Genomic DNA, 18661 nt, shown 5'->3' with positions numbered 1-18661 from the left:
GTCAGAGGGTAAAGAGGGCATAGAACACTCCAGCACAGAAAAAGGCCCTTTATCCCTTCTCATGTGGACTGAACTATTATTCTGTCTCATCCCACTGACCTGAACATGGACCAGAGCCCTTCATACCTTTTCATCCATGTACCAAGCAAATTTTTCTTTTATGTCAAAATGAAGTCTGCATTTACCAATTCAGCTGGCAGCTCATTTCACACTCCCACCACTCTCTGTGTGAAGAAATTCCCCTCATATTCTCTTGAAACTTTTTCCCCCTTTCAATCTTAACCCATATCTTCACATAACCTCAGTGGAAAAACCCTGCCTACATTCACTTTGTCCATACCCATCATAATTTTCTATACCTATCAAATCTCTCCTCATTCTTCTGTGCTCCTCACCTGTTTAACCTTTCCCTATAGCTCAGTCCCTAAAGTCCCAGCAACATCCCAGTAATTCTTCTCTGCTGTCTTTGAATCTTATTGATATCCTTCCTGTTACGAGGTGACCAATATTGCACACAATATTTCAAATTTGGACTCACCAATGTCTTAAACAACTTTATCTTAGCAACCCAACTCCTACACTCAATTCTTGATTTACGAAGGTCAATGTGCCAATAGCTCTCTTTATGACCCTATCTACCTGTGTTGCCACTTTCAGGGAATTATGTATCTGTATTCTCAGATCTCTGTTCTACTGTTTCCAGTGTATGTCCAACCTACCTTGGTTTGACCTTCCAAAATACAAGACCTCACACTTGTCTGCATTAAATTCCAACTGCCATTTTGCAGCCTTTTCCAGCTGGCCCAGATCCCTCTGCAAGCTTTAAAAGCCTTCCTTGCTTTCCACTACCAATCTTTCTGTCATCTACAAATTTACTGCTCCAATTTACCACATTATCATCCAGATCATTGATATAAATGGATCCAGCACCAATCCTTGAGGATTGGTCACAGGCCTCCAGTCAGAGAGGCAATCATCCACTACCATTCTATGGCTTCTCCTGTAAAGCCAATATCTCATCTAATTTTCTACCTCACCATGAACACCAACCAACTAAATCTTCCAGACTAACTTCCCATGCTGGACCTCATCAAAGGCCTTTAGTAAGTCCATGTAGTCAACATTCACGGCCTTTCCTTCATCAACTTTCCAAATAACCGTTTCAATAAATTCTGAGATAGACTATCTCTAATCAGTCCCTGTCTATCCAATCTCTTGGAACACCTTCCAATAACTTACCCACTACTAAGGCTCTCTGGCCTATAATTTCCCAGATTATTTTAGAGCCCTTTTTAAATATCAGAACAACATAAGCTACCCTCCAATCCTCCAGAACCTCACCCATGGTTAAGAACATGTTAAATCTATCTGCCAGGGTCCCTCAATTTCTACATCTGCCACCCTCAAGGTCTGATGGAATACTGTGTCAGGCCCTGGGGCTTTATCCACTCTTATTTGCCTTAAACCAGCAAATACCTCCTCCTCTAGGTTCCATGACCTCACTGCTTGTTTGCCTCACTTCCATAGACTCTGTGCCAGTTTTCTTAGTAAATACAGATGCCAAAAAAAACATTCAAGATCTCCCCCATTTCTTTTGGCTCTTTATAACATGCTTGCCTTCATTGGGCAGGTATTGAGTACAAATGTGATGAAGTTATCTTGCAAAACTTTGGTTCAATCTCACTTGAATACTGTCCGCCATTCTGGTTACCCCATTTAACAAGGATGTACAGGCACTGGAAAGGGTAGAGAAGAGGTTTATTAGGCTGTTGCCTGAAGTCATGAGGAGAGGTGAGAAGACTAATGTTTTCTCTGGAGTGTTAGAAGCTGAGTGGCAACCTGATAGAAGTTTATAAATTATAGTTGGAAAAGTTATTTTCTTTTCCTTGGGGCAGAGAATTAATGTTCAAAGTCATGAGCCTACATAGAGTTAACCGAGAATCTCTCCATTTGGTGGAATGAATGAGAAACAAGAGATCCAGATTTAATTGACTCACAAAAGATGGAAATTAAGCATTTTTACTTGGCAGGTGTTTATTATTTGGAATACACTGTCTGTCAGGGTAATTTTCAGTCATGGCTTTCAAAAAGAATGGATTACAATTTGCAAAAAATAAACTCAACGTTGAGGAAAGCTGAAAAGTGGGATACCTGCATTTCCCTCTCAGTATAGTAATTGAATGCTAGGTCCTGTGATTCAGATTTATTGTCAGTACATACATGACATCACATGCAACCCACAAAAAAAAGAATCTCAGGATTGTATATGATGTCATGTATGTACTGACAATAAATCAGAGGCCTAGCAGCTGCTGTTCAGTTACAGTTCCATGACAATTCAATCGTTCTGACAAAGAGCAAGTCCTGGAACTGTCATTTTCTAGCACTGTATGAGTTTATAATTTTAACCACCAATCAATACTTTGAGGAAACTGACTGTGTTAGTATTAAATATTAACACTCTTTATTTTACAGGTAACCATGGATAACCCTTATAATGCTTCAACAAATCTAATAATATCAATTCCGGTGAAAGTATGGGGTCAAGAAATTCTGAAACTACATCGGGTAATGTTAAATTTAATCTCATTGAATCTGCATATCACCTCTGCCTAACTATTTAAGGCAAGATTTAAATTGTGGAATGATTGGGTTTAATGCTGTCGAGGAGGAACATGATGTGTTATTCCTGAAGTTCACACTTGTTTCCTCCCTGGTAATGAATGAGTATGAGGGACAGATGTGTCTGTCTGGCGATGATGATGGAAATTAAAATGGTTGGCAACTGAGAGTTCCAGCTGGGACCCACCTGCAGATGTTCGTCGGAGGTCACCCACTCTCTCATTGTAGAAGAGGTCACAGAGTATGCCAGATGTAGAAAATTTGGATTAATGATGTACATGTAAACCTGTGCCTCAACTGTGACCCTAGATGGAGGCAAGGGTGTGAAATGTAAAGCATCTGGTGAGGATTTAGAAGGCAAGATTAATCAGGTATTGGCATGAAGTGAAGAAGAGTATAAAAAAGACAAAAGTACACTTGAAAACGAAATTGGGAGAACAAAAAGGGGCCCTTGGCAGATAAGATGAAAGAGAATTGAAAAAAATATTGAGGAAAAAGAGGGTGCAGAGTTGAGTGTCAGATGGAGTTCAATCCAGATAAGATTTAGACTATTGTGGAGTCAGTTTACATAGGTTGGTGTTCATGGTGAGGTCGTAAATTAGATTAGACAGTGGCTCTACGGGAGAAGCCAGAGAGTGGTGGTGAATTGTTGCCTTTCTGGCTGGAGGATTGATGCCGAGTCCATTGTTGTTTATCATCTATATCTATGATCTGGATGATAATGTGGTAAATTGGATCAGCAAGTTTTTAGGTGACAGCAAGGTTGGAGGTGTTGTGGACAGTGAGGAAGGTTTTCAAAGCTTGCAGAGGGATCCGGACCAGCTGGAAAAATGGGCCGAAAAATGGCAGATGGAGTTTAATGCAGACAAGTGTGCGGTGATGCATTTTGGAAGGACAAACCAAGAAAGGTCGTACTTGGTCAACAGAAAGGCACTGAGGAGTGCGGTAGAACAGAGGGATCTGGGAATACAGATACATAATTCCCTGAAAGTAGCATCACAGATGGTCAGGGTTGTTAGAGCTTCTGGCATATTGGCCTTTATAAATTAAAGTATCGAGAACAGGAGCTGGGATGTTGTGTTAAAATTGTATAAGGCATTGGTGAGGCCAAATTTGGAGGAAGTATATCAATAAGATTGAAAGTGCAGAGGAGATTTGCAAGGATGTTGCCAGGACTTGAAGAACTGAGTTACATGTAAAATTTAACCTGATATCATATCAAGAAATAGAGTGGTCCGAACAGCCAGTTTGTGCTGCATAACTCTCACTGTTAAAACACACAAATGCTCGAGGAAGCAGCAGATCAGAGAGCATCCATGGAAGGCAAATACTCGGTAGCTGCCTGAAATCCTTCAGCTTCTTACTGAATTGCATTGTGGGAGTATATTCACGAAGAAATCAGCAGCTGCTCATTAATAAATAAGATTTCAAGAATTTATCATAGTCTATTGTCTGATGCTAAATGTGGCTGAATACCTGGAACCCAAAACAATTTGGTTTGTTTTTACAGGAAAGTTTGAAAGATTGTGAGGAAGTACGGAACATCTTGAAACAAAAAGTGATACATAATGAAAGAGATAAATGGGTACGTTTAAATTTATCTAATTATTTACATGTTATAACTATTATTCAACTCTCAAAATGATATTAACAATACAGTGTACCAATAGAAACGTCTCAAATCATGGCACTGCATCCTTCCTTTCTACAAAAGCATGTTCCAGCTGAGATGAGGACCATCTATCCCTTGAGGTTTTGAGAAAACATCCTGATTGTCCATCACATTGATCCTTCAAAGTGTAACTTAAAATTTCCACATAATATAAACCAATACCTCCATGTCTCTGTCTAGAAAGGCAGGACGTTTGGTTTTGTGGTTAACACAATGCCTTTACAACACCAACGCTCAGGACCAGGGTTCGAATCCCGCGCTGCCAGTAAGGAGTTGGTATGCTCTTCCCGTGTCTGCGTGAGTTTACCCTGGGGGCTCTGGTTTCCTCCCACCATTCGAAACATCCCAAGGGTGTAGGTTAATGGGGTGTAAATTGGGCAGAATGAACTTGTGGGCTGAAATGGCCTGTTACTGTGTCTAAATTTAAAATTTAAGGGCCAAAATATCTGCATGACTGGGCAACATGGTAATATCCAATGAAGTTTTGATCCAGGAATTCATCTTCATCAAGAATGTTCAGGGAGGAAACAGACAGATTGTGCTGCATCCAACTGCAAGGATTGTAACTGTGGAATATTTGCCTAGATTCTTTAAAATTCCAGATCAGATACAAGTGTGGTAAGAAAAATGTTTCTGGCTCAAAATTTGCCCATCCCACCAAATTTTGAAAATGGCACAAAAGGTTATGCTCAGTCCTAAATATCAGTATTTAAAACAAAAGGTTGTTAGATACAGAGTCAACACATATCTTGGGTGAGTAGTGGAGTGGGAAAGCAATGATGAGTGCTGAAATCCCTTGAATTATTGAACAGCACAGCTGATGAAATGTTTCGAGAATGCATCTCTGAATCTCGAGAATTCTCAACCCTGAAAACTATTCTCAGTTATACAAAGTATTTAGGAAAGACAAAGATGGGTTTTTGGGTTCTTAGGGAACTGTGTTATTGAGGTCATTAAATTCCAAAATAGGTTCAAGGGGCCTTAAAGCCGACTCCTGTTCAATGTTTTCATCAACCCTAATGTTACTTTTAAAAAAAAATCAACAAGGTTCACCGTGCATGGCCGATTTTTTTGGAAACTCATTCTATTTTAATTTTCCAACTGTTTTGATGTTACATCTTTGAATAAGGTTTTGTACAAACGTTCAATTTATACATCTTACATACAACTTTCAAAACCCATTATAAACTACATGTCTTTCCATAAGACCATAAGGCACAGGAGCAGAAATAGGCTATTCAGCCCATCGAGTCTGCCCCGCCATTCAATCATGAGCTGAACTATTTTACCCCTCAGCCCCACTGCCCGGCCTTCTCCCCATAACCTTTGATGCCCTGGCTAATCAAAACCCTCTCAATCTTTGCCTTAAACACACCCAATGAAGAGGCTTCTACAACCTCATACACCAGCTCCTCACCACAGACACCTCCAGCACAACCATCGGGGTTGAATTTGAGCAACGAGTGATTGGACATTGGCAACCACTGGCCTTTTTCAATAAACACCTCAGGCCACCAGAGCACAAGAACAGGGCCTTTGACAGAGAACTGTTAGCCTTATACCTGGCAATTTGGCACTTTTGATACTTCCTAGAGGGCAGGAACAAAATTTACATGGACCACAAACCCCTTACATTTGCCTTCTGTAAGGTGTCCAACCCATGGTCAGCCAGGCAACAGCGACACCTGTCCTACAACTCTGAATTTACTACGGACATTGAGCAGATAGCCAGTAATTCCAACATAGTGCCAACGCCCTATCCTGGTCGACTATCTTGGCAGTGCACAACCCTAACCCTGGCAACGACTATACGGCCCTGGTGGAGGCACAGCAGGCAGACCCTGATATTCTGGCATACTGGACAGTGCTCACTGGCTTACACCTGGAGGGCGTCCAGATCACCCCCTGCAATTGCATGCTGCTCTGCGACACCTTGACGGGTAAACCTTGCCCTGTTGTTCTGGCCACATGGAGGACTGCTGTTAAGATGGTGGCGAGCAGGTACGTCTGGCACGACCTCCGCAAAGAGGTCGCACTATGGGACAGGACGTACTCATTTTCAGTCATCCAAAATTCAGACCCACACCAAGCCCCCCCCCCCCCACAGACATTTGATCCCACATATCGCCAGTTCAGCCACATGCATGTTGACATTGTGTGGCCCCTACCTGTGTCCAGGGGCGCACGCTATCTCTTCACACTGGTCGACTGACTGACCAGATGGCCAGAGGTGGAGCCACTATCAAAGGCTTCCATAGAGGCATGCACGCCAGTCCTACTTAACACTTGGGTAACACATTTCGGGGTCCCTGAACACCTCATTTCAGAGAGGGGGAGCTCATTTCACCTAGTCTGTGGACTGCCTTAGCCCACACCTTGGGGATCCAACTCCACCACACCACAGCGTATCACTTGCAGGCCAACGGGTTGGTAGAAAGGTAAGATGGACATTTTGAGGCAGCTTTAATGGCAAGGCTGACTGGACCTAACTGGGCTGACGAGCTTCCCTGGGTCCTGTTGGGAATTCAAGCCACACTCAAGGAGGACCTCGAGGCATCTTCCACTGTGCTCTACGGCGCACCCCTGGTCAGACCGGATAAATTTGTAATGATCCCTGAGGACTTAGGGGAGCCTCCCAGCAACTACAGTGTCCCGGCTTCGCAAGTGCCTCGGCACCCTGGCCCCCACCAAGCCCAGACCCGACAGCCAGCCCCACATGTACATCCCCAAGGACTTGGCTGATTGTAAATGTGTATATGTTCAGCACAGGGCACACCAGCCACCAGAGACCTTACGAGGGGCCATACCGTCTCATAAAAAACAGCTCCACCTGTGTTCTGGACATTAGTGGCGAGGAGAAACTGGCCTACTTCGACTCTGTCCACCCCATCACCCATACACCCCACGGCACGGGTCAGCCTCCTAAGAATTCTGTCCTGATCACCGGTTCTGAAAGGGCCACTGAACGTGGCAACTGGCAAAACCTCGCACGGGCTGAGACACCTGTTTCCATCGGCCAGGTGGAACAGTGAAACTCACCAATCACCGCCGGCAGATCCCATGGGGCCCAATCGGGACCCAGATGCTGGAACCAAGCAAGAGGTAGCTGGCCTGCTCAAGCCATACCCCGGTGGTGATGTGGTCAAGCTCACTACAAAAGGAAGAGCTGCCCCTGAATAAACTCAGTGTCGAATACACCCTTCCGCGAGTCTTGAGCTATAACCGTGAGCCATAACCTGGCTGTAGCAGTAGTGACATTACCTAGCTTCCTTTCAAAGTTAATCTTTTCCTTCCAAATAACCTTCTGTGTGCTTTTAAAAGCTTCCAAGTCTTCTGCCTTCCCACTAATTTTTGTTATCTTGTATGCCCTTTCTTTTTTTTGCTCTGTATGCTGCACCTTCCTCATGTCTTGTAAAAATTCCACCATTACCGCTCTGCTCTCCTCCCTATCAATGCCCCCTTTCTTTTTTTTTTCAATTTTTTATTTTTCACACCATAAATCACATTAACCATGGTACACACTTTTTCCTTTTCACACATATACAGTGCCATTTTCTCCCCCCCCCTCCCTCCTCCCATCCCACCCTCCCTACCTCCCCCCTCCCGTCTATTTAAGGTATAAATCTAGGATACATTAAACCAGTCAGACAATGTTGTCATTCAATAAATATAAACAAGAAATTCCACTGAGTCCATTCTTTTCATTTCCTTTTCCTTCCGTTAGCTTAGGTCATGATTGTCCCCGGTAGGTTTTCGCTATTGTATTTAATGTAAGGCTCCCGTATTTGTTTGAATATTTCAATATTATTTCTTAAACTATATGTTATTTTTTCTAATGGAATAGATTTATTCATTTCTATATACCATTGTTGTATTTTCAAATTATCTTCCAATTTCCAGGTTGACATAATACATTTTTTGGCTACGGCTAGGGCTATCTTAACAAATCTTTTTTGTGCATCCTCCAAATCAATTCCAAATTCTTTGTTTTTTATGTTACTTTGGAGGAAGATCTCTGGATTCTTTGGTATATTCTTTTCTGTTATTTAATTTAATATCTGATTGAGATCTTCCCAAAATTTTTCTACTTTCTCACATGTCCAGATTGCGTGAATTGTTGTTCCCATTTCTTTTTTACATCGAAAACATCTATCAAATACTGTTGGGTCCCATTTATTTAACTTTTGAGGTGTAATGTATAGCCTGTGTATCCAGTTATATTGTATCATACGTAACCTCGTATTTATTGTATTTCTCATCGTTCCGAAGCATAACTTCTCCCATGTTTCCTTTTTTATCTTTATATTTAAATCTTGTTCCCATTTTTGTTTAGTTTTACCATTTGTTTCCTCATTCTCCTTTTCTTGCAGTTTAATATACATATTTGTTATAAATCTTTTGATATCATTGTATCTGTAATCACATATTCAAGGTTACTTCCCTCTGGCAAACTCAAACTGCTTCCTAATTTATCCTTCAAGTAGGATCTCAATTGGTAATATGCCAGCGCTGTATCTTGAGTTATATTGTACTTATCTTTCATTTGTTCAAAGGAGAAGAATCTATTTCCTGAAAAACAATTTTCTATTCCTTTAATCCCTTTTTTTCCCCATTCTCTAAAGGAAAGGTTATCTATTGTAAAAGGGAGTAACTTGTTTTGCGTCAACATTAGTTTTGGTAATTGATAATTTATTTTATTTCTTTCTACATGAATCTTCTTCCAAATATTGAGGATATGATGTAATACTGGAGAAGTTCTATGTTGTACCAATTTTTCATCCCATTTATATAATATGTGTTCAGGTATCTTTTCCCCTATTTTATCTAATTCTAATCTCGTCCAATCTGGCTTTTCCCTTGTTTGATAAAAATCTGATAGTTATCTTAATTGTCCGGCTCTATAATAATTTTTAAAATTTGGCAGTTGTAAGCCTTCTTGTTTATACCATTCTGTTAATTTATCTAGTGCTATCCTCGGTTTCCCCCCTCTCCATAAAATTTTCCTTATTATTTTCTTTAACTCTTTGAAGAATTTCTCTGTCAGTTGTGTTGGCAATGCCTGAAATAAGTATAATATCCTTGGAAAAATGTTCATTTTAATACAGTTTATCCTTCCTATTAGTGTTAGTGGTAAATCTTTCCAATGCTCTAAATCGTCCTGTAATTTTTTCATTAGTGGATAATAATTGAGTTTATATAGTTGGCCGAGATTTTTGTTTATTTGTACACCTAGGTATCTTATTGCTTGCATTTGCCATCTAAATGGTGATTCCTTCTTAAATTTTGAGAAATCCGTATTATTCATAGGCATTGCTTCACTTTTATTTACGTTTATCTTGTAACCCGACACTTCTCCATATTCCTTCAATTTCTTATATAATTCTTTTATTGATAGTTCTGGTTCTGTTAAGTACACTATAACATCATCCGCAAATAAACTGATTTTATATTCCTTGTCTTTTATTTTTATTCCTTTTATATTATTTTCTGTTCTTATCAATTCTGCTAGTGGTTCTATAGCTAACACAAACAATAAAGGTGATAGTGGGCATCCCTGCCGTGTTGACCTGCTTAGGTTAAATTGCTTTGATACATGTCCATTTACTGTCACTTTCGCTAACGGTCCCTTATATAATGCTTTAATCCAATTAATATTCTTCTCCGGTAAACTGAATTTTTGCAATACTTTGAACAAATAATTCCATTCTACTCTGTCAAAGGCCTTCTCTGCGTCTAATGCAACTGCTACTGTAGGTGCTTTATTCCCTTCTACTGCATGAATTAAGTTAATAAATTTACAAATATTGTCTGTTGTGCGTCTTTTTTTGATAAATCCAGTTTGGTCTAAATTTACAATTTTCGGTACATACTCTGCTAATCTGTTTGCTAATAGTTTAGCTATTATCTTATAATCTGTGTTAAGTAAAGATATTGGTCTATATGACGCTGGTGTGAGTGGATCTTTCCCTTGCTTTAGTATTACTGTAATTATTGCTGTTTTACATGAATCTGGTGAGCTTTGTGTTTCATCAATCTGGTTGATTACTTCCAGGAGGGGCGGAATTAATAAGTCTTTAAATGTTTTGTAAAATTCTATTGGGAATCCATCCTCTCCTGGTGTCTTATTATTTGGTAATTTTTTAATTATCTCTTGTATTTCTACTATTCCAAATGGCTCTGTTAATTTATTTTGTTCCTCTATTTGTAGTTTTGGTAGTTCAATTTTAGTTAGAAATTCATCTATTTTCCCTTCTTTCCCTTCGTTTTCAGTTCGGTATAATTGTTCATAGAATTCTCTAAAGTTTTCCTTAATTTCTTTTGGATTATATGTAATTTGTTTGTCTTTTTTCCTTGATGCCAATACCATTTTCTTAGCTTGTTCTGTCTTAAGCTGCCATGCTAGGATTTTGTGCGTTTTTTCACCTAGTTCATAATATTTCTGTTTTGTCTTCATTATGTTCTTCTCCACCTTATATGTTTGTAGTGTTTCATATTTTATTTTTTTATCCGCCAATTCTCTTCTTTTAGTTGTATCTTCCTTCATTGCTAATTCTTTTTCTATATTTACTATTTCCCTTTCCAACTGCTCTGTTTCCTAATTATAGTCCTTCTTCATCTTGGTTACATAACTTATTATTTGCCCTCTAATGAATGCTTTCATTGCATCCCATAGTATAAACTTATCTTCCACTGATTCCGTATTTATTTCAAAATACATTTTTATTTGTTTTTCAATAAATTCTCTAAAATCCTGCCTTTTAAGTAACATGGGGTTTAATCTCCATCTATACATTCTTGCAGGGATGTCCTCTAGCTTTACTGTCAATATTAAGTGTGAATGGTCCGATAGTATTCTAGCTTTATATTCTGTTTTTCTTACTCTATCCTGCATACTAGCTGATAACAAAAATAGGTCTATTCTTGAGTATGTTTTATGTCTAGCCGAGTAATATGAATATTCCTTTTCCTTTGGGTGTCGTTTCCTCCATATATCCAAAAGTTGCATTTTTTCCATCGATTTAATTATAAATTTGGTTACTTTGTTCTTTCTGTTAATTTTTTTCCCAGTTTTGTCCATATTTGAATCCAAGTTCAGGTTGAAATCCCCTCCTATTAATATGTTCCCTTGCGTATCTGCTACCTTCAAAAAGATATCTTGCATAAACTTTTGATCTTCTTCGTTAGGTGAATATACATTGAGTAGATTCCAAAACTCCGAATATATCTGACATTTTATCATTACATATCTCCCTGCTGGATCTATTATTTCCTCTTCTATTTTAAATGGCACATTTTTACTAATTAATATAGCTACTCCTCTTGCTTTTGAATTATACGATGCTGCTGTTACGTGTCCTACTCAATCTCTCTTTAATTTCTTGTGCTCCAATTCAGTTAAATGTGTTTCTTGCACAAATGCTATATCAATTTTTTTCTTTTTTCACTAAATTTAGCAGTTTCTTCCTTTTAATTTGGTTATGTATTCCATTAATATTTAAAGTCATATAGTTCAACGTAGCCATTTTATACTTTGTTTATCTTCCCTTTCCGTTTCTCCATCATTACCTTTCCTTCTTATCCATTTCTGTTTTCTTGTTTTGAACCCTTTATAAGACAACATTCCTAAAACATCAAACATTTTCCTTATTCTCCTATTTAAAACTTCTTTAACCCCAATCTCCCCTTCCCCTCCTGAGTTGTCCTTTATCCCTTGTCGGACAACCACATCTCCCCTCTCCATTTGGATTTGCGAATTCACTCGCAAACGTCAGCTGATTTTGCAGTGACCGCAACTCCTCCCCACCCAGCCCCCCCCCAGAAAAGATTTCACTTTTCATATGTAACAAAGATCACTCTTTTAATTCCCTCCTTATTCCCTCTATTCCATTTCCTTCCCTTATTAATTCTTGTCTATACTCTCTATATTTTCCTCTAAATACGGATACATTCATGTATGCACATTATACATATACATACATATACCTCTTTACCCACATACATATAAATCGTGGTCATTTTTACTCTTATTACATATCTTCATCTCTCTAGTTGTTTTGTAGTTGTTCTGCAAATTTCCTTGCTTCCTCTGGATCCGAGAATAGTTTTTTTTTTCCATAAGATCGTCTTCGATGTATTGAACTCCTTTCTCTTCTTCAGGAGTTCAAAACTTATGTGTCTTTTTAGTTCGCAGTCTTTTGTACTCTCGTTACACGTCTTCATCCCTCAGTCTATTTTGTAATTGTTCTGCAAATTTTCGTGCTTCCTCTGGATCCGAGAATAGTCTGTTTTGTTGTCCTGGAATAAATATTTTCAATACCGCTGGATGCTTTAGTATAAATTTATACCCTTTCTTCCATAAAATCGCCTTTGCTGTATTGAACTCCTTTCTCTTCTTCAGGAGTTCAAAACTTATATCTGGATAAATGAAGATTTTTTGCCCTTTATACTCCAGTGGTTTGTTGCCCTCTCTTACTTTTTCCATTGTCTTCTCCAGTACCTTTTCTCTTGTAGTATATCTTAGGAATTTTACTAAAATAGATCTTGGCTTTTGTTGTGGTTGTGGTTTAAAGGCCATTGCTCTATGTGCCCTTTCTATTTACATTTCTTGCTGTAGTTCTGGACATCCTAGGATCCTGGGGATCCAATCTTTTATAAACTCTCTCATATTCTTGCCTTCTTCATCTTCCTTAAGGCCCACTATCTTTATGTTATTTCTTCTGTTATAATTTTCCATTATATCTATTTTCTGAGCTAACAGTTCTTGTGCCTCTATAACTTTTTTATTAGATTCCTCCAATTTCTTTTTTAAGTCCTCTACCTCCATTTCTACTGCTACTGCCCGCTCTTCCATCTTGTCCATTCTCTTTCCCATTTCTGTTAAGGTCATATCTATTTTATTCATTTTCTCTTCTGTATTGTTTATTCTTCTTCTTAAATCATTAAATTCTTGCGCTTGCTATTCTTTAAATGACTCCATGTATTCTTTAATAAGAGAAAGTATATCCTTTATCTTGCCTTTCCCTTCTTCTTCCATTTCACTGTACTCTTCCTCTTCCTCTTCTTCTTCCTCTGGGTTGACCATCTGTTGTTTCTTTGTTGCCCTTTTCTGCTCTTCTTTCTTGTTTCCATTGTCTTCTGTGGTCTCTTCTTGCTGCAGGTGTTCTGCAGCTGTCGTTGCCGGCTGTGGAGATCGACTCCCCAGCTGGTCCCCCCTCCCGTCGGTGTGTTTTTTTTCATGCGCGGTTGCGCACTTTTACTCGGCTCAGCGAGCCATTTTTGTAGTCCACTTTCTACCGACCTGAGGGAGCGGGTTTCTCTCTCCACCGTGGGCCTCTTCGAACAGGTAAGGCCTTCTCCTTCTTCTTCCGTTGTCTTCTCTTCCTCTCTTCTTACCGTTGATTTCGATTTTTCTTTTTTCGTCGCCATCTTCTTTCCACCTTTATACTCACTTTTCTTTAATTTTTATTTTTGTGCCTTCGTGTTTTCCTTTGTTTTTTCCGACTTTTCTGGAGAGGGCTGGAGTTCACCATCCGGCCACTACTCCGTCACGTGACTCCTCTCGAATGCCCCCTTTCAATGTGCTTTGACCAGTTCCTCTCCAATGCCACTGGTATTCCCTTTACTCCACTGAAATACCAAGACATCTGACTTTAGTTTCTCATTGTTAAAACTCAAATTGAACTCGGTCATATGCCCCCTAATGGTTCCTCTACCCCATGCTCTCGAATCACATTGAGTGATACACAACATCCAATCCAGTGTAGTCAATCCCTGTCTTTTCCCAATAGACTTTTATTACAATTCTTGTCGATTGATGTTTCAACATGTGCAAATTACCATGAGTTTTCAGATTGATGTGTCTCAGAAAAAAACATTGTCTGAATGCAACTCCAGACACATTGACAATGCCCCCTGAAGGAACAGAGCAATGCATTCACTGAATCAAAGCATTAAACTGCAGTTCCCGATTCAATTCCATTCGGAGAACCCTCAGTCACACAGATAGTAGTAGTTTCACATGGTCAACTCCAAACATTTCAGAAAGCTCTGGATGGAGCAACCACAGGAACATTTTTTAAAAACTTGTTTATTAAGTGACAAGGCATCTTTTTGATGTTGATGTGAATTTTTGAATGACGTACATCTTTCTACATTTATCTTAGGACTGTAACTTGGAAGGATGTGAGTGCTTATATTTTGAGTGCATGATCACAACATTAAAACAAGACATCATTGTAACTACAAACTTAGCAACAGACAATTTAAAACAGGTAACATTTTGTTTACTTTTTCTCTGGTTTCTAAAATGTAATTTCTTTGCAAGTATTTAATGCCATATTTCCTCACCTTGGTTTCATCATGACTGGTAGTTTCAAGTACCAAGCGTGTTGGGCCTTTTGCTGCAGATGTTACCCCCTCTGATTTGGGATCCAATGTCGAACACTTTAGAATTGTATCCAATGCTGAGAACTCTGGTACAAGTTTCTAGTATTGGGCCTTGTGATACAGGTGCACATTTCTTATGCCAGGGTTTATAGGACAGGTGATTCTATGCTGAGGCATCTGATGCAAATAATGAATGAGAGTCTCTTTGCTGGAAGCTTCTCATGCATATTTGCAATTCTTGGGATTCTGGTACATCGGTCCTATAATAGGTATTCTGAATCAGGTATTGAAGGATGGGTCATTTGTCAAGTCAAGCTCATTATCATCTGATTGCACAAGTACAACTGATGAAACAGTGTTCCCTGGTCCTCAGGGCAAAACATGCAGACACACAACCAGACACAACACACACAAACAATACAATATAGGACAATTATTCATAGGTACACATCAATAATTTTTTGTTAATATGTGGGTCTTGGAAGGTTAGTGCGAGCAGTTCCTTTGGACATTCAGAGTTCTCACTGTCCGTGGGAAGAAGCAGTTTCTCAGCCTTGGTTCTGATATTCCCGCATGTCTTTCCCGACGGGAGCAGCTGAAAGATGCTGTGTGCAGAGTGGAAAGGGTCTTCATTGATTTTGCGGGCCCTCTTCAGACAATGATCCCAGTAGATCACGAAGATATAGGGTGGTGGAGGAACGGAGACTCCACAGAGTTCTGTGGATTGAGCTCTTCTGTCGAAGGTTGATATGGTGGCTGGTAGCCTTTCCCATTTCATTTTTCTCAGGAGGTGCAGTCACTGTGGCACCTTCCTGACAAGCGAGATGATGCTGTGATCTGGTGAAGAGACTAACCGTCTGAGTGAGTCTCAACGTGGAAGAGATTTCCACCTTTTCCCTGCAGTGCAACTCATCGTTGTTGCTGATGAGGCCAACTACTGTGGTGTCATCTGCAAATTTGATAACACTGTTGCAGCTGGATCTGGCGATCCAGCCATGGTTCAATAGCGTGAACAGCCCTGCGGTGCCTCAGTGCTCAGCGTGTTGGTGCTTTGGTGCACTTATCGAGTGCTGAGGCTTGTTGTCCATGTTTCCAGTTCTGGGGTTTTCTGGTACAAGACCCTCAGATGCAGGTGGAGGTATCTACTGTGGAGTGTTTAGATGTGAGGCTACAAGGTTTTCTAAATTCAAAATTGGTCCTCTCAAGCTATTCTGCAATTGTATTTTAATCAGTGAGAGATTATTTTTCAAGTTTTCTGCTCCTATTTAATTTTGACCTTGCAAGTGTCAGGTTTGTGTTTTCATTTTTTATTTCTATGAAATCTCATTTTAATTCTCAAAGCTTGCATTTTTAAAATAATTTTCTTTCAATTTTCCAACAGCTCGTAAAAAAGAGAGTGGATATTGTGGTCTCTGGAAGTGTTTCATTTGATGAAAAATTATATCAGGAAACATTTGATGCCAAAGATCTAAGTCATAATGTTAAGGTAAAGCGCAGAATCTGCTATCTCCACAATCAGCCAAACCACCCCACAGCTTTCCCCACACTAACTATCTTCATAATCTCCAGAATCACCTCAACTTACATCCCAGTCTTGCCCACCTTATCCTCCACAAGAAAAATAAAATGAGTGTAAATTGTATTATGTACTTGAGACATTGGACCAATTCCACAGATTCACTTACCCTTTTCTCACTGCCAGCAAAAACATAAATCAAGGGAAAGACCAACTGCAAATTCACCAATTCACAAATAATTTTGTCCTTGTGCTCACAGCTTGAGTGTCTTTGGATAAATATTCTGAAAGAATATTCATCAGATTGGAAAAGCATGGATATAGCTAAAGGGAAGAAGAGCACAGAAGAGGTTATTGAAGTATCCAGAATGTTTAGAAAAAGATAAAAATGTAATCTCATGAAACACAGACAGGGAGAATGGTAGTATATACAGCACTGAGGATATTGTATTTAAATACATGCAGTTTATAAGTTAACAATCTAAAGTGGCAGGGGTGGCAGGTATGGCTTGAGGATTACAGCTGGGAGCTAATCCTCTAAAGACACATCCCATTAAAAAGACAGGTGGGTGGAGTGGCTCTTTTGGTAAAAAATGAAATCATATCCTTAGCAAGAAAGGACAAAAGATCAGAAGATGTAGAATCTTTCTGGGTAGAATTGAGAAATTGCAAGGGTTAAAAAATCCTGAGGGAAATCATATGTTGTCCAACAAGTGACAGGGGGACAGTGTGGGGGGGGGGGGGTGCAAATTATAACAAAAGTGAGAGAAGGCATGCAAGAAAGGCATAGGGGACTTCAATATGCAGGTAGATTGGGAAAGTCAGGTGAGCACTGGATCCCAAGAGAAGGAATTTGTGGAATGCCTCTGAGATGGCGTTTCAGAGCAGCTTGTGGTCAAGACTACTTGGGAAAAGCCAATACTGGATTTGGTGCAGAGCAATGAACCAGATTTGATTAGGAATCTTAAGTTAAAGGAACTCTGAGGAGAAAATTATTGCAATCCAATAGAATTCGCTCTGCAGTTTGAGAAAGAGAAGATAAAATCAGATGCGTCAGTATTACACTTGAATAAAGATAACTACAGAGACACGTGAGAGAAGCTGGCCAAAGATACTTGGAAGGGGGCTTACACAGGGAAGACAGTAGAGTAGCAATGGCAAGAGTTTCCATGAGTAATTCAGAAGATGCAGGATCTTTAAATTTAAAAACACAGCACAGTAACAGGCCCTTCCAGCCCTCAAGCTCACCGCGCCCAAACTCACCCAATTAAGCTATAATCCCCACCCCCTGCATGTTTTGAAGGGCAGGAGGAAACACATTAGGCTTAGAAAATCATCAACTGAGTCACCTCTGATGACCACAGATCACTGGTAATGTTGGCAGATAACATGTTTACAATACACCAAAATGCTGGAAAATCTCAGCAGATTCCCCAGTATTTATGGGAAGTAAAGGGTAACCAATGCTTCACACCTCGGCCCTTCACTGAGGTATGAGCAAAAGGCAAGACAGGCACCTGAATAAAAAGGTGGGGAAGAGAGAGAGTGAGAAAGGAGCATAGGCTAACAAGAGGTCACTACTGGTGGGAGGGTAGAAGAGATGAAACTTCTAAGTGTTGAGGGAAGGCTTGCTCTCTGATAGGGAAGAGGTGGGGAGCTGGAGGAAGAGATAGGGATAGGGAAAGAGAGAGGGTTTAACAGAAATTGGAGAAGCTGATATTTAAACTGTCTGGTTGGAGAAGGCCCAGATGGAATACAAAGTTTTGTTCCTCCAGTTTATGGATATCCTGTTTGGCAGTGCATGAGGCCATGGTTAGACCAGTCAATGTGGAAATGGTGTGTGGAATTCAAATGGTTGGCCACTGGGAAGTCTTTGCTATTGCAGCCCACAGGTCGAAGGTGCTCAATGAAAAAAATCTCCCAGTCCAGTATTTCTGATGTAGATGAGGCCACATTGGGATACCGGGGGCAGTCAAGTACCCCTGCAGATTCATGAGTGTTGCAAATCTTCAAAGGTCTGTGGGGTGGTGAGGAAGTATAGCATTTCGGGCGGTGACAGGGACAAGTTAACGAAGGAGTTCTGGGGGGAAGCAGTCCCTGCAGAGAGTGGAGGAGATGTGTCTGGTGGTGGAATCACATTGCAAGCAGCAGAAATCGTAGAGAATAATATATTCGAAGCAGAAGCTGGTAGGAAATCAAGCCCTTGCTGCGTCTTGGGATGGAGAATGTCAGGGCACACGTGCAGGAAATAGATGAGATGCTGGTAAGGGCTGAGTTGGTGGCATCAGAGGGGAAACCACTTTTTTTGAAGAAGTAGTTATCTTGGAAATTATGCTCAGACTCTCGTATCTCAGTTGCAATACTGAGAGGAGTTTTGGAAATCATATCACAAGAAGAATATGATAACACGAGAGAGACTACAGAGAATCACCACATGTGCATTTTAAATTTAAGTATGTTATCAT

General features: G+C 39.9%; 1 protein-coding gene across 2 annotated transcripts in view; it reads left to right on the top strand.

The window, feature by feature from the left end:
* Nucleotides 1-18661, top strand: part of LOC138749613 (integrin alpha-E-like) — a 199320-nt gene that overhangs the window by 163468 nt on the left and 17191 nt on the right. For both annotated transcript variants that reach the window (XM_069911249.1, XM_069911250.1), the window contains exons 26-29: nucleotides 2476-2568; nucleotides 4133-4207; nucleotides 14458-14565; nucleotides 16062-16166. In XM_069911249.1, coding sequence (XP_069767350.1) covers nucleotides 2476-2568; nucleotides 4133-4207; nucleotides 14458-14565; nucleotides 16062-16166 — 381 coding nt within the window. The remainder of the gene's footprint in view (nucleotides 1-2475; nucleotides 2569-4132; nucleotides 4208-14457; nucleotides 14566-16061; nucleotides 16167-18661) is intronic.

This window comes from Narcine bancroftii, chromosome 14 (genome assembly GCF_036971445.1).
Source record: "Narcine bancroftii isolate sNarBan1 chromosome 14, sNarBan1.hap1, whole genome shotgun sequence".
NCBI classification, from domain to species: Eukaryota; Metazoa; Chordata; class Chondrichthyes; order Torpediniformes; family Narcinidae; genus Narcine; species Narcine bancroftii.
Note: the sequence above shows the minus strand (reverse complement) of the source record. Positions and strands in the feature narration are given on the sequence as shown.